A 12,309-nucleotide genomic window follows, 5' to 3' on the forward strand; every position below is an offset into this window, starting at 1 on the left:
CTGTTCTAGACGTTTCACATCATGTACTGTGTGGCCTCTTGCGTCTGGTGTCTCTCACTGAACATCACGTCTTCAGGGTTCATCCACGTTGTAGTGTGAGTCAGTGCTTCTCTCCTTTTCATGCGGAGTAATATCCTATTATATGAATGGACCATATTGCGTTTATCCATTTGTCCATTGATGGGTTGTTCCACCTTTTGGCTTTGTAACGCTGTACAAGTTTTTGTGTGGGCATATGTGTTCATTTCTGCTGGGTATGCACCTCAGAGTGGAACTTCCGGGTCACATGGTAACTCTGTGTAACTATCTGAGGATCTGCCAGACTTTCCCACAGCCACTGGTCCATCTCACATCCCCACTCAGGAGTGTGAGGGTAGTGGCCTGATTTTTTTTTTTCTGATTTCTTTTTTGTTTAAACATTTATTTTATTGAAGTATAGTTGATTTACAAAGTTGTGTTAATTTCTGCTGTACAGCAAAGTGATTCAGTTATACATATATAACTTTTTTTTTTAATGTTATTTATTTTATTTATTTATTTATGGCTGCATTGGGTCCTGGTTGGTGTGCGCGGGTTTTCTCTAGTTGTGGCGAGCGGGGGCTACTCTTCGTTGCGGTGTGTGGGCTTCTCAGTGCAGTGGCTTCTCTTGTTGCGGAGCACGGGCTCTAGTAGTGCCCGAGCCGGGCACTGTGCCCAAGCCGGGCACTGAATGTGGTCAAGGAAGTTTCCAGCAAAAACCCAAAGGGTGAGAGGGTAGGAGCCGTGGGGATGTCTGGAGGAAAGTGTATCAGGCAGGGGTGCAGTGTGTGCAAAGGCCCTGAAGCTGGACCTTGCCTGGTTGTGTTGGCAGCAAGGAGGCCGGTGGGGGGGGAGGGGTGGGAGAAGAGGTCAGAGGTCAGGTGGGGCAGATCCTGGGAGGCCTTGCTGGTTGGGTGGAAAAGTTCAGGTTTGCAGCCATTTTCAGCATCTCCGCGGGGCAGAAGCAGGGAGACCAGGGAGGGGGCTGAGGAAGACCGTTCTGGCCAGAGATAGGTATGGCTCCAAGGGAAGGGTGAGCAGCGGGCAGGTCCAGGGTGTCCGGAGGGCAGTGCCCACAGGATCTGCAGGTGGACAGGACGTGGAGATGAGAGACGCAGAGGCGGGCAGAGGAGGGAGAGCGACTGGGGTGGGAAGGTGTGGGGCGGCTCGGGAGGGGGTCTTGGACGTGGTCAGCTTGGGGTTCCCAGGGGACCCTAAGGGGAGACATCCAGGGGGCAGTGGGATACAAGTCTGGAACTCGGGATGAGCTTGGAGTGGAGACAGACGTGGGTGTTGTGGGTGTACAGTGGAGCCAGGAGCTGGGAGCCTGGATGAGATCACTGAGCAGATCGGAGGCTAGGCGCGAGGCTTGCCTACCTTGTTCAGAGGCCGGGAGAAGGGGAGGAAAGAGCAGAAGGTAGAGGGGTGTGGCCACCTGGGCTCCAGTCCTGACTGTGTGACCCGGGCACATTACTTAACCTCTCTGTGCCTCGATGTCCCCCCCCAACTTGTAGAACAGGGACAAGAACAGCGCCCACTGCATAGGTACGTGGCTGATGATTGCAGCGCTGGCAATACTTAAGTGCTTCTTAAATAGAATAGAGGGACTTCCCTGGCAGTGCAGTGGTTAAGAATCTGCCTGCCAACACAGGGACACAGGTTCGAGCAACTAAGCCCGTGCACCCCATCTGCTGAGCCTGAGCTCTAGAGCCCGTGAGCCACAAATACTGAAGCCCGTGCGTCTAGAGCCCATGCTCCGCAGCAAGAGAAGCCACCACGATGAGAAGCCCACGCAATGCAACAAGAGTAGCCCCCGCTCGCCGCAACTAGAGAAAGCCCAGGCACAGCAACAAGACCCAACGCAACCAAATATAAATAAGTAAATAAACATTAAAAAAAAAGAGAGGGTGGGTGGAAGCCAGGTGTCCAGGAGCCCAGTGAAGCAGCTGTTGGAAGGAGGAGGGACAGAGGAGCCGTCAAAGCAGATCTGAGGATTGAGCAGGGGATTGGCCAAGGGGACACTGTTTGTGACCGCAGAGGGCAGATCCAAGGATGGGGCCCAGCTGGGGGAGGCATTTATGAGAGGAAAGATATTGGAGATGTGGATGTAGCAGGGGAACAGGGAGAGGGTCCAGAGTGGGTTTAAGACAGGACAAAGGGTGTCTGCCTAGGTGATGGGCAAATCTGGGTGGGGGAGGGGGCAGAACTGCTGGAGGATCCAGAGGGTGGCCTAGATGGTAAGGGCGGAGGGCCCAGGTGCGAGTGACAGGGGACATTAGGTACCCTTGCTGTTCTTGGGGGCAGGGAAGAGAGAGGAGAAAGGGCTCACAGTAGCAGGCGGGCCCAACCCCAAGGCCCATGACTCAGAATCCTGCCTGTGACCGTGTGACCTCAGCAACAGCACATGGAGTGTTAACTTTCTCCTTGGAACCTCGCCACCATGCAGCCCAACTGGCAGAGCCCAAGGTTCAGAAATCAGGCCACTGGGCTTCCCTGGTGGCGCAGTGGTTAAGAATCCCGCCAGTGAAGGGGACACGGGTTCGAGCCCTGGTCTGGGAAGATCCCACATGCCACGGAGTAACTAAGCCCGTGCGCCACAACTACTGAGCCTGCATGCCACAACTACTGAATTTTTTTTTCTTGTTTTTCTTGTTTTTTTCTGGCCGAGCGGCTTGTGGGATCTTAGTTTCCCCCACCAGGGATTAAACCTGGGCCCTCGGCACTGAAAGCACGGAGTCCTAACTACTGGACCACCAGGGAATTCCCTTCCCTGACCACATTTGGGACTGCAAACCTCCCGTCTCCCTCAGCCTGGTATATTTCTTCTTCCACAGCATTGTCACCTTCTAACATACTTTATCATTTACTTATTATATTCACTGTTTCTGTCCTGTCTCTCCCTGGCATGTAAGGGTGCTTGGCCTGTTTTGTTCACTGTCGCTGTGGTTGCTCATTAAACATTGAATCATTGAATGAATGCATTACTGAATGAGAAGTTACCAATGCAGAGGCACTGGGCTTGGCAAGCGTGGGCAAACCTCCTGTACGAACTCGGGGGCAGGGGCAGATGCGGACTGTAAAAACATGCAGTCTTGGGGGCTGTGGGGTATCCAGGCAGGGGCTGGGCTGGGGCTCACGGGACAGGAGAGGGGGAAGACAGAGGTGGAAGCATTTCATAAGCACCAGGAACTATTCCAAGCTCCTCCCAAGTACGACCATCTCCTTAGATCCCCAGCTAACCCTCTAAAATGGGGACACTTTATTTCCATTGTACAGAGGGGAAACTGAGGCTCGGGGGCATTAAGTTGTACGTAGCCCTGAGCCAACTGAGAAAACCCCCCACAATTGGACGCACAAACACTCATGGAGCGCCTCTTAGGCCGCCCGACGGTCCCCGGGAGCTGAGCAGACCCCTGACCCAGTCAAGGCCTCAGTTTCCCCGCCCACACTTCGCCTCTGTTCTCTGGATTCTGAACGGCCCTCCCACACCACCATTGAGCGGAAACTACAACTCCCGAGGGGCCTTGCGGTCAAAGCCTCGCGAGAACTTCCGAGGCGCCGGTGGCGGTGCTGGTCGCACGCTTCTCGCGCAGCCAACCGTCGCTTTAGTAAGGCTCGGGCTGCCTTTGGCGCTGCCGCTCCCGAAGGTCGCTTCATTCAGGCATTCGCCGGCGACAGCCCTGCAAGGGGAGGGCGACGTGAGGGGGCCTGACCGGGGCTCAGCGCAGGCGCAGTGAGTGCAAGCGGCGGCAGCCATGGACGACGAGGAGGAGACGTACCGGCTGTGGAAAATCCGCAAGACCATCATGCAGGTGAGCAGCGCGCTTGGGGAACGCGGTGAGAACGAGCCTCGCTCCCCCAGGCGAGACGGGCACGCAGCAGCCGGAGCGCGGACGGCGGGTGCGAGGCCCGGAGGTAGAAATGAGCCTCCCCACCCCCGGCCGCGCGGCTGGAGCGGAGGGGTCGGGCTCAGGCTGGGCCCCCGGGGCGGGGGTTTGCGGGGGACGGAGTCGCGAGTCCAAGAGCCCCCCGGGAGGGGGTCAGGGTCTCGCTCGAGCTGGAGAGAGGGAGGACGGCAGACGCTAGGCCGGCGCGTGTTTGTGTCCATGGAAGGTTCTGATGTTACCTGCCGGGGTTCTTGAATTCGTTAATCAGTAGAAATTGATAGCAGGCCAGACGAGAAATTTAAGCCAGGCTTTATTGGAGTTTGTGCTGCAGCGTGAAGTAGCGAAAACAAGCAACAGGTGCCGTTGCTCCAAGGAGGACGAGTTGGTGTCTTAAATGGGGTGAGGGTGGGGACGGGTCCAGGGGTCAGGCCGGAGGGGTGGCTTGGAGGGGTCTGCCCACCCCCTTGGTGGTGCTGTGTGCAGGGATCATGCCCAGTACCCTGCTTTTGCTCCTGGCTCCTCAGAAGTGGCAGTTAGGTTCTTGGCCTTTTGTTTGTTTGTTTGTTTTTTTGTTTTGCGGTACGTGGGCCTCTCACTGCTGGGGCCTCTCCCTCCGGACGCTCAGGCTCAGCGGCCATGGCTCACGGGCCCAGACGCTCCGCGGCATGTGGGATCTTCCCGGACCGGAGCACGAACCCGTGTCTCCTGCATCGGCAGACGGACTCTCAACCACTGCGCCACCAGGGGAAGCCCTTATGGGTTTTTTTGTTGTTGTTTCTCGGCCTTTTTATATCTTGGTCCTTGTTTGCCCGAACTGCGCATGTGCCTAGTTATTTCTAGTCCCTTAGATATAGTTTCTGGGTGTTTTGTTGCTGGAGGAGACATTTGCCCAGGTGCAAGGGCTACAGCAAAAGGTCCCAGGTCCCAGACTGCCTTATCGGCACCACCTCAAGTGCATATCGCAGAATCCCGGGGTCGTGGGGGTGGAAGGAACCCTGGTGGGCTTGTCTGACCGCTGTCTGGTGGCTACTTAGATGTCCCAGCCACCAACTTTGAATTACTCGGGCCGGGGCCGGGTCATACCAGCGTTCTCTGTGTGCCTCGTTCTTTAATCCACCCCGTGGGAGGGGACCAGTGTGATGCCACGGAGGCTTGCGGCCTTGATCAAGAGCACCCACTCTCCTGGGAATCCTGCTGGGCTAAGGCCGGGTGGTGGCCCCCAGCCTCTCTGCCACTTTGCAAAGCTGCCCAAAGACAGGGCCGGAGCAACTGTGCTTCTGGCTGACAGTATCAGGGGTCCCTGGGAGAGGAGACCCAGGGCTCTGGAGGGAGACTTGGCCGAGGAAAGTGGGTGCGGGCAGGGCTGGGCTGGGTAGCGATTCCAACCTTCCTTTCTTTGTCTGGGTCCTCATCTAGTGCACGCACTCAGAGCCCCAGTTTCTGAGGCAGGACCTAGAACTGCTGACCCTCAGGTCTTTGCCTGGGTTTCCAACCACCGTCTGCCCAGCCAGCCGTCCCTGTCTGCCCCAGACCCTGGGGCCTGGCTCTGCATTCAACAGCCCTCCTCACGTCCCAGCTCTGTCCCGGTCTTCCTCCGCAGTGGCTTCGCCTACCCCGAGCTCTTGCTGCCGTCCCCCCTCCGCCCTGGGGTCATCTGGTCCTTTCTCTTTGCAGCTGTGCCACGATCGTGGCTACCTGGTGACCCAGGACGAGCTGGACCAGACGCTGGAGGAGTTCAAGGCCCAGTTTGGGGACAAGCCCAGTGAAGGGAGGCCTCGGCGCACAGACCTCACGGTGCTGGTGGCCCACAACGATGACCCCACTGACCAGATGTTCGTCTTCTTCCCAGGTGAGGGGCAGCTCAGGGCCAGCTCTTAGCAGCCACCTGCCTTGTGACCCAGAGTCTGCCTGCTCTCATCCTTCTGCCCCCTTGCCCTCCTTGCTGTGGGGACTCCTTTTCCAGCTTCCTCTTCTTGGTCACCTTCCCCATTCTCTCTTCCTCAACCCTTTTCTCTGACCAAGGTTATCACAGGCCTCCCAGCTGGGCCCCTGGGTCCTCCCTGCCCTCACCCGTCAGCCCAGCTTCTGCTCCCAGCGCTTGCCCTTCCTGCGCTGCTGCAGGACTCCTGCCCTGTCTCGTCCCTGCCGGTTCCCCCCTCGCCTGCCTGGTCAGTGTCCATCCATCGTCCCTGGTGACCGAGCTCAAGTGCCTCCTCTTTGGGAACCCCCTCTGAGCCCTGGGTTGAGTGAAGACAACCCCCCCAGCACCAAGGGTGTCCCAGGACCCCTGTGTTCCTCTGTCTTTGCACGTCCTACACTGAGGCAGCCTGGCTCTAGAGGCCCAAAGGTTAGGGGGCCTTGTTGGGTCATGAGCACCTTGGGGGCCTACCCCAGCGCCGTGAATCAGAGGGGTGGGCAGAAAATGCTCGTTCAACAGACCCAGGTGGCACTTTTTAAAAAAATTCATTTTATTGAGGTACAGTTGATTTACAATGTTGTGTTAATTTCTGCCGTACAGCAAAGTGACTGAGTTATAAATATATATACATACATATATATATGTTCTTTTTCATATTCTATTTTACTATGGTGTAATCCCAGGATACTGAATATAGTTCTCTATGCTGTATAGTAGGACCTTGTTTATCCATCTTACAAATAATAGTTTGTATTTGCTAACCCCAAACTCCCAATCCATCCCTCCCCCAGCCCCCTCCCCGTTGGCATCCACACATCTGTTCTCTATGTCTGGGAGTCTCTTTCTGTTTTGTAAATAAGCTCATTTGTATCATCTTTTTAGATTCCACATATAAGTGATATATGATATTTGTCTTTCTTTTTCTGACTTACTTGGCATAGTTTGGTAATCTCTAGGTCCATCCATGTTGCTGCAAATGGCAGTATTTCATTCTTTTTGATGGCTGAGTAGTATTCCATGGTATATATGTACCACATCTTCTTTATCCATTCATCTGGACATTTAGGTTGTTTGCGTGTCTCGGCAATGGTGAATGGTGCTGTTGTGAACACTGGGGTGCATGTATCTTTTTGAATTATAGTTTTGTCTGGATATATGCCCAGGAGTGGGCTTGTTGGGTCATATGGCAACACTGTTTTTAGTTGGTTTTTTTTGTTTGTTTGTTTTTAAGATTTGTTTGTTTATTTATTTATTTATGGCTGCGTCGGGTCTTAGTTGTAGCATGTGGGATCTTCATTGAGGCATGCGGGATCTTCCGTTGCAGTGCACAGGCTCTTCAGTGCGGCACGTGGGCTTCTCTCTAGTTGTGGCATGCGGGTTTTCTTTTCTGTAGTTATGACATGCAGGGTCCAGGGCACGTGGGCTCTGTAGTTGTGGCATGTAGGCTACAGAGTGCTCTGTGGCACTGTGGTTTGCGGCACGCAGGCTCTCTAGCTAAGGTGCGTGAGGCCTCTGTTGTGGCGCACGGGTTTAGTTGCCCCACGGCATGTGGGATCTTACTCCCCTGACTGGGGATCAAACCCACGTTCTCTGCATTGGAAGGTAGATTCTTAACCACTGGACCACCAGGGAAGTCCCCTCATGTTTTGCATTTAAATCTTTGAGCCATTTTGAGTTTATTTTTGTATATGATGTGAGGGAGTGTCTAACTTCATGGATTTACATGTGGCTGTCCAGCTTTCCCAACACCACTTGCTGAAGAGACTGTCTTTTCCCCAGTGTACATTCTTGCTTCCTTTGTCGAAGATTAATTGACCGTAGCTGTGTGGGTTTATTTCTGGGTTCTCTATTCTGTTCCATTGATCCATGTCTGTTTATGTGTCAATACCATGCTGTTTTGAAAACTGTAGCTTTGTAGTATTATTGTAAGTTTGGGTGAGTTATGCCTCCTGCTTTTTTCTTTTTCCTGAGGATTGCTTTGGCAATTCTGGGTCTTCTATGGTTCCATGTAAATTTTAAGAGTATTTGTTCTAGTTCTGTGAAAAATGTCATGGGTAATTTGTGCTGGGTTTTAGCTGCGGATCCATGAATTGCTTTTTTTATGTTGAGATATATTCCCTCTATACCCACTTTCATAAGAATTTTTATCATGAATGGATGCTGAATTTTATCAAATGCTTTTTCTGCATCTGTTGAGACAGTCGTGTGGTTTTTGTCTTTCCTTTCGTTGATGTGGTGTATCACATTGATTTGCATATATTGAAGCATCCTTGTGACCCTGGGATGAATCTAGGTGGCACTTTTAAGAAGAGTGTCCCTTGTGTGTGAAACGTATTTATTGTAGACTTTGGTGCCTAAGCACGTGCCTCCCGTGGTGCCATCTCGGGGGTGGGGCCACCTCACTTCCTGGTCTTTACTGACAGTGGGGGTGTCCTGCTGTCTCAGATGGGCCGTGGCACAGGGTTGAGGTCCCTGCCTGTGTTAGTTTGCACGGCTGCTATAACAAAACCCCACAGACCAGGGGCATAAACAGACAGTGCTTCTCTCCCAGTGCTGGGGGCCTCTTCACTGGTGTGTAGACCTCTGTCTTCTCCCTGTGTCCTCACGTGCTCGTCCCTTCCTGTGTGTCTGTGTCCTGATCTCTTAAGGACCCCAGCCTCACAACCTTGTGTAATTACTTTTTTAAAGACCCCATTTCCAAACACAGTCTCATTCTGAGGTTCCTGGGGGTCAGGACTCCAACAGAGGGACTTCGGGGACAGGGCACTGCCGGTCGGTGGAGTGGGGTGTGAGGAGAATGGCGAGAGGCAGCGGACGTGCTGCACGCGGACTCCGGGGCTGCCCCAGCCGCCAACCTGCTGGGCTACTAGGGTCCAGCGTTCTCTCGTGTCAGGCCCCAGGCCCCGCGTGCTGCCGAGACCGTGAGGACCCCCGGTGCTGGCAGCGAGGAGCTGGGTGGGCTGTCGCTGTGCTGGGACCGTGCTCCCCGGGTCATCTTGCCTCCACTCAACTCTGAACACTCCAGCCCTTGTCTCGTGGGCCCCTGGACTAAACAAACTGCTTAGTCTGGGACTTCCCGAACCTCAGAACCGCTGAGGCACTGCGCAGACCCAGACTCCCAGACCCCACTTCCAGAAAGAGGTCCCTTAGGTCCGGGGCCCAGGGCACCTTTCAGCTCCCACGTGACATGCAGGCAGCCAGCACCCCGTTCTGGGACTGGCAGCCGGATTCTCACTCTGCAAACAGGAGGCCGAGGCCCCAGTGGGGGAGCGGCACTGCAGCGCCTTGGCAGGGGTGGGCTAGAACCCAGGTGCCGTGCAGAGGGCCGGGGGGGGGCGGCCAGCGTCCACCAGCCTGTACTTGGTCTGCAGAGGAGCCCAAGGTGGGCATCAAGACCATCAAGGTGTACTGCCAGCGGATGCAGGAGGAGAACATCACACGGGCCCTCATTGTGGTACAGCAGGGCATGACACCCTCCGCCAAGCAGGTGGGTGCCCGCTGACTCTGGTCCCCGGCTGTGGGTTGGACTGGCCTAAGTGGAGGCTGGTGGTTGGGATGGGCAGCTGGCGAGCACCTTTGTCCCCGTGTGAACAAGGGGACACAGGCTGTGGGGTCCAGGGAGGGGTTGCTGCACCAGCTCCCGGCAACCGTGGGAGCATTTTGACAGACGGGCCCTCACCCTTTTTGCAATGAGACCGAGGCCTCGGTAATGTGCTGAATGCCTGGGAGGGGCAGGGTGGGCCTCTCCCCAAGTGGAAACCCTACCCACTGAGGTGGGTTTTTCTGATGTGTGACACAGGACCCGCGCAGCTTCCCGGGTGCCAGGTGCCTGCGAGGAAGGGCGTGGTGGGTGGGCCCGGGGCCAACGCAGGGGGCGGGTGGCCGCCTCAGCTGTGCCTGAGGGTCGGTGTCTCTTCCAGTCCCTGGTCGACATGGCCCCCAAGTACATCCTGGAGCAGTTTCTGCAGCAGGAGCTGCTCATCAACATCACGGAGCATGAGGTAGGGGTGGAGGATGAGACTGGAGACCCGCCTCCTGCCCCCCAGGCCCCTCACCTGTTCGGGGTTGGCGGACATCCAGGTCTTGGGGAGGCGAGTCCGGGAGCCCCTTCATGGTGGAAAAAAGGTGGGCCGGGGTCTCAGTGTGTGGCCCTTGGGCCAGGAGCAGCTGGGGCCTTGCTAGGAGGGCAGGTTCCCAGGCCCACCCAGCCTGCAGAGTCAGGAGCTTGGGGTGGGTGGAATCTGCATGTCCCCAGGAGCCTCGGAGCTCCGGGATTGTGCCCTGCGGCCCATCTGCATGTCTAGGGGTGTAGGCTCTAGGACCCCCGTCCCAGTGTGGAGTCAGGACTTGTGCAGATGCCTGGGGCCCCCACGCTGCACCCCTCCTCTGGAGGGCCTGTGGGGTCTGTGGCAGCCCTGCGGAGACCCAGGTTCTCTTCTCACAGCTGGTCCCAGAGCACGTTGTCATGACCAAGGAGGAGGTGACGGAGTTGCTGGCCCGGTAGTATCCTTTCTGGCCCCCGGCCGGGCCCGGCTCCTCTCCCCTACAGCTCTTCCCACAACGCCCCCAGTCAGTCCAGCAAGACCTTTTCCCTGACCTGCTTCTCAGTAAACTCCGAGAGAACCAGCTGCCCAGGATCCAGGCGGGAGACCCCGTGGCACGTTACTTTGGGATAAAGCGAGGGCAGGTGAGAAGCCCCTCCCAGGGAGGAGCTGGGCCCACCTCCAGCCCCCTTCAGAGCCCAGGCTTCTGAGCAGGGCAGGAGAGACCCCGGGTCCCGGGAGCCAGCCCACCTGCTTTCCTGCCTCTGCAGGTGGTGAAGATCATCCGGCCCAGCGAGACTGCAGGCAGGTACATCACCTACCGGCTGGTGCAGTAGCGGCCCGACAGACAGACGAGGCGAGAGGGCGCCGAGGGCCGGGTGTGGGCGGCCGTCCCAGCCCTGTGAGTGAGCCCCGCCTGTTACGTGCTCTGGAGGGAGCTCACATCCAGCCTGTGCGCCCAGCTCATGCGACAGACAGGTCACACTGCTGGCTGCCCCCTCTCTCTTGGCAAGTCCCCCGGGGGATGGAAAGATGGGCTGTGACGACCCACCAGGCTGGGATTGTGGTGGCTGGCTGCCCGGGGGAGTCCGCTCCTCCTGGGAACCTTGCCTCTGCTCCCCTGGGCCGCAGGGCGGCCCGCCTTGGGCCTGCCTTTCCTGGCCTGAGGGTCCCCGTGGCCTCTCCTGGGCTCCTGGACGCTGAGCCCCACCCTGGATCCCACCTGATGGTGCTTTGGGAGGGGACAGGATACCGCCCGGGCTTCTGTCGCCGTGTCCCCCACACAGTGGCCCTGATGCTGCTTGTCTGGGTGCTCCGAGGGCAGCGGGGAGTGAGACCGATTGCTACGGAATGCTGGATATCTTAACGAATTAAAAATATCTTGAGTAAATAAGTTCACTTGTCTGAAAGACCAAGGCGGAATGTCTACCCGGTTTGCTGTGAGCAGCCTTGCGCGGGCTTCTGTCCCCTCAGCAGGGTCTCGGCCCACTTCCCCCTGGTGGAGCTGTGAGGGAGGGGCTCCAGTGCCGCCTTCAGCTTTGCTGCTGCTTGGTGCTTTTCTTGCATAGAAGTTTGGGATCAAACTACCCCCTTTTCCCTCTACTAATTTCAGAGGCCTCCTACCCAGGCTAAGTGCAGTTGTCTGTGTTTTTGTTTAATAGCTTCATTGAAGTACGATTTATATACCATACAGTTCACCCATTTAAAGTGTATGGTTCCATGATTCTTAGTATATGCACAATCGGGCACCCGTCACCACAGTCAATTTTGGAACATTCCACCCTTCTAAAAAGAAAGCCTGTCCCTGTCAGCAGTCCCCCCCCCTGCCCCCAGCCCCTGACAGCCACGAATCTGTGTCTGTGGATCTGCCTGTTCTGGACGTTTCCCATCAGTGGAATCACACACCGTGGGTCCTTCTGTGTCTGGCTTCTCTTATGGAGCATCGTGTTCTCACGGTTTGTCCACGTTGTAGGAGTGTCGGGGCTTCACCCCTTTTCACGGCCGAGTGATGCTCTTGTGTGTGGAGGGACACGTGTTCATTCTTCAGTTGATGGACTGTTTCCATTTGTTGGCGACTGTGCGTCATGTTGCTGTAGGCGTCCAGGTACGAGGTGGTGTGGTTGTGTTTATTTCTCTGGCTGTGGGTGTGCCTCGGAGTAGAATTGCTGGGTCCTGCAGAAGCTCTTGTTTCCTTTGGAGAGACAGGCTGTCTCCGCCGCGGCTGCCCCGGTTCCTGTTCGCGTCTCCACCTCCTCACCAAATCGTGGCCGGGGGTGAGTCGCTGTGGTTCAGATTCACTTGCCTGGTGCTGAGGGTGGTGAGCACCTTTCCCCGGCTCGCCGGCCACCCGCCGGTCATCTCGGAGACGTGTCTGTGCACAGGTCCTTTGCCCCTTGTTTAACTGGGTTGTCTCTGCTGAGTTTTAGGGGTTCTTTATATATTC

The 12,309-nt window shown here is 56.2% G+C and overlaps 1 protein-coding gene across 2 annotated transcripts; it reads left to right on the top strand.

Moving 5' to 3' along the window:
* Window positions 1-3,291: 3,291 nt before the first annotated feature.
* POLR2E (RNA polymerase II, I and III subunit E) lies at window positions 3,292-12,016 on the top strand. Of its 2 annotated transcripts, XM_027085994.1 has the most exons (7): window positions 3,704-3,830; window positions 5,580-5,754; window positions 9,195-9,310; window positions 9,744-9,824; window positions 10,268-10,326; window positions 10,432-10,510; window positions 10,637-12,016. In XM_027085994.1, exons 1-7 carry the CDS (start codon window positions 3,774-3,776, stop codon window positions 10,700-10,702), a joined length of 633 nt encoding a protein of 210 aa, XP_026941795.1. In that variant the 5' UTR covers window positions 3,704-3,773; the 3' UTR covers window positions 10,703-12,016. The 2 variants fall into 2 exon arrangements, with proteins under 2 accessions (XP_026941797.1, XP_026941795.1); XM_027085996.1 differs by lacking the exon at window positions 10,268-10,326 and having other exon boundaries at window positions 3,292-3,830; window positions 10,373-10,510.
* Window positions 12,017-12,309: the final 293 nt, after the last annotated feature.

The sequence above is a fragment of the Aethalodelphis obliquidens genome, unplaced genomic scaffold, assembly GCF_003676395.1.
Source record: "Aethalodelphis obliquidens isolate GAN/ISIS:26980383/991018 unplaced genomic scaffold, ASM367639v1 scaffold53, whole genome shotgun sequence".
Taxonomy (NCBI): Eukaryota; Metazoa; Chordata; class Mammalia; order Artiodactyla; family Delphinidae; genus Aethalodelphis; species Aethalodelphis obliquidens.

What these genes read in the sequence shown, in the direction of transcription:
- POLR2E (XM_027085996.1), top strand. Translation starts at nt 3,774, where the DNA reads ATGGACGACGAGGAGGAGACGTACCGGCTGTGGAAAATCCGCAAGACC. An exon ending in TCCGCAAGACCATCATGCAG is followed by an intron (nt 3,831 to 5,579) that starts GTGAGCAGCGCG and finishes TTCTCTTTGCAG; the next exon opens with CTGTGCCACGATCGTGGCTA. An exon ending in TTGGGATAAAGCGAGGGCAG is followed by an intron (nt 10,511 to 10,636) that starts GTGAGAAGCCCC and finishes CTGCCTCTGCAG; the next exon opens with GTGGTGAAGATCATCCGGCC.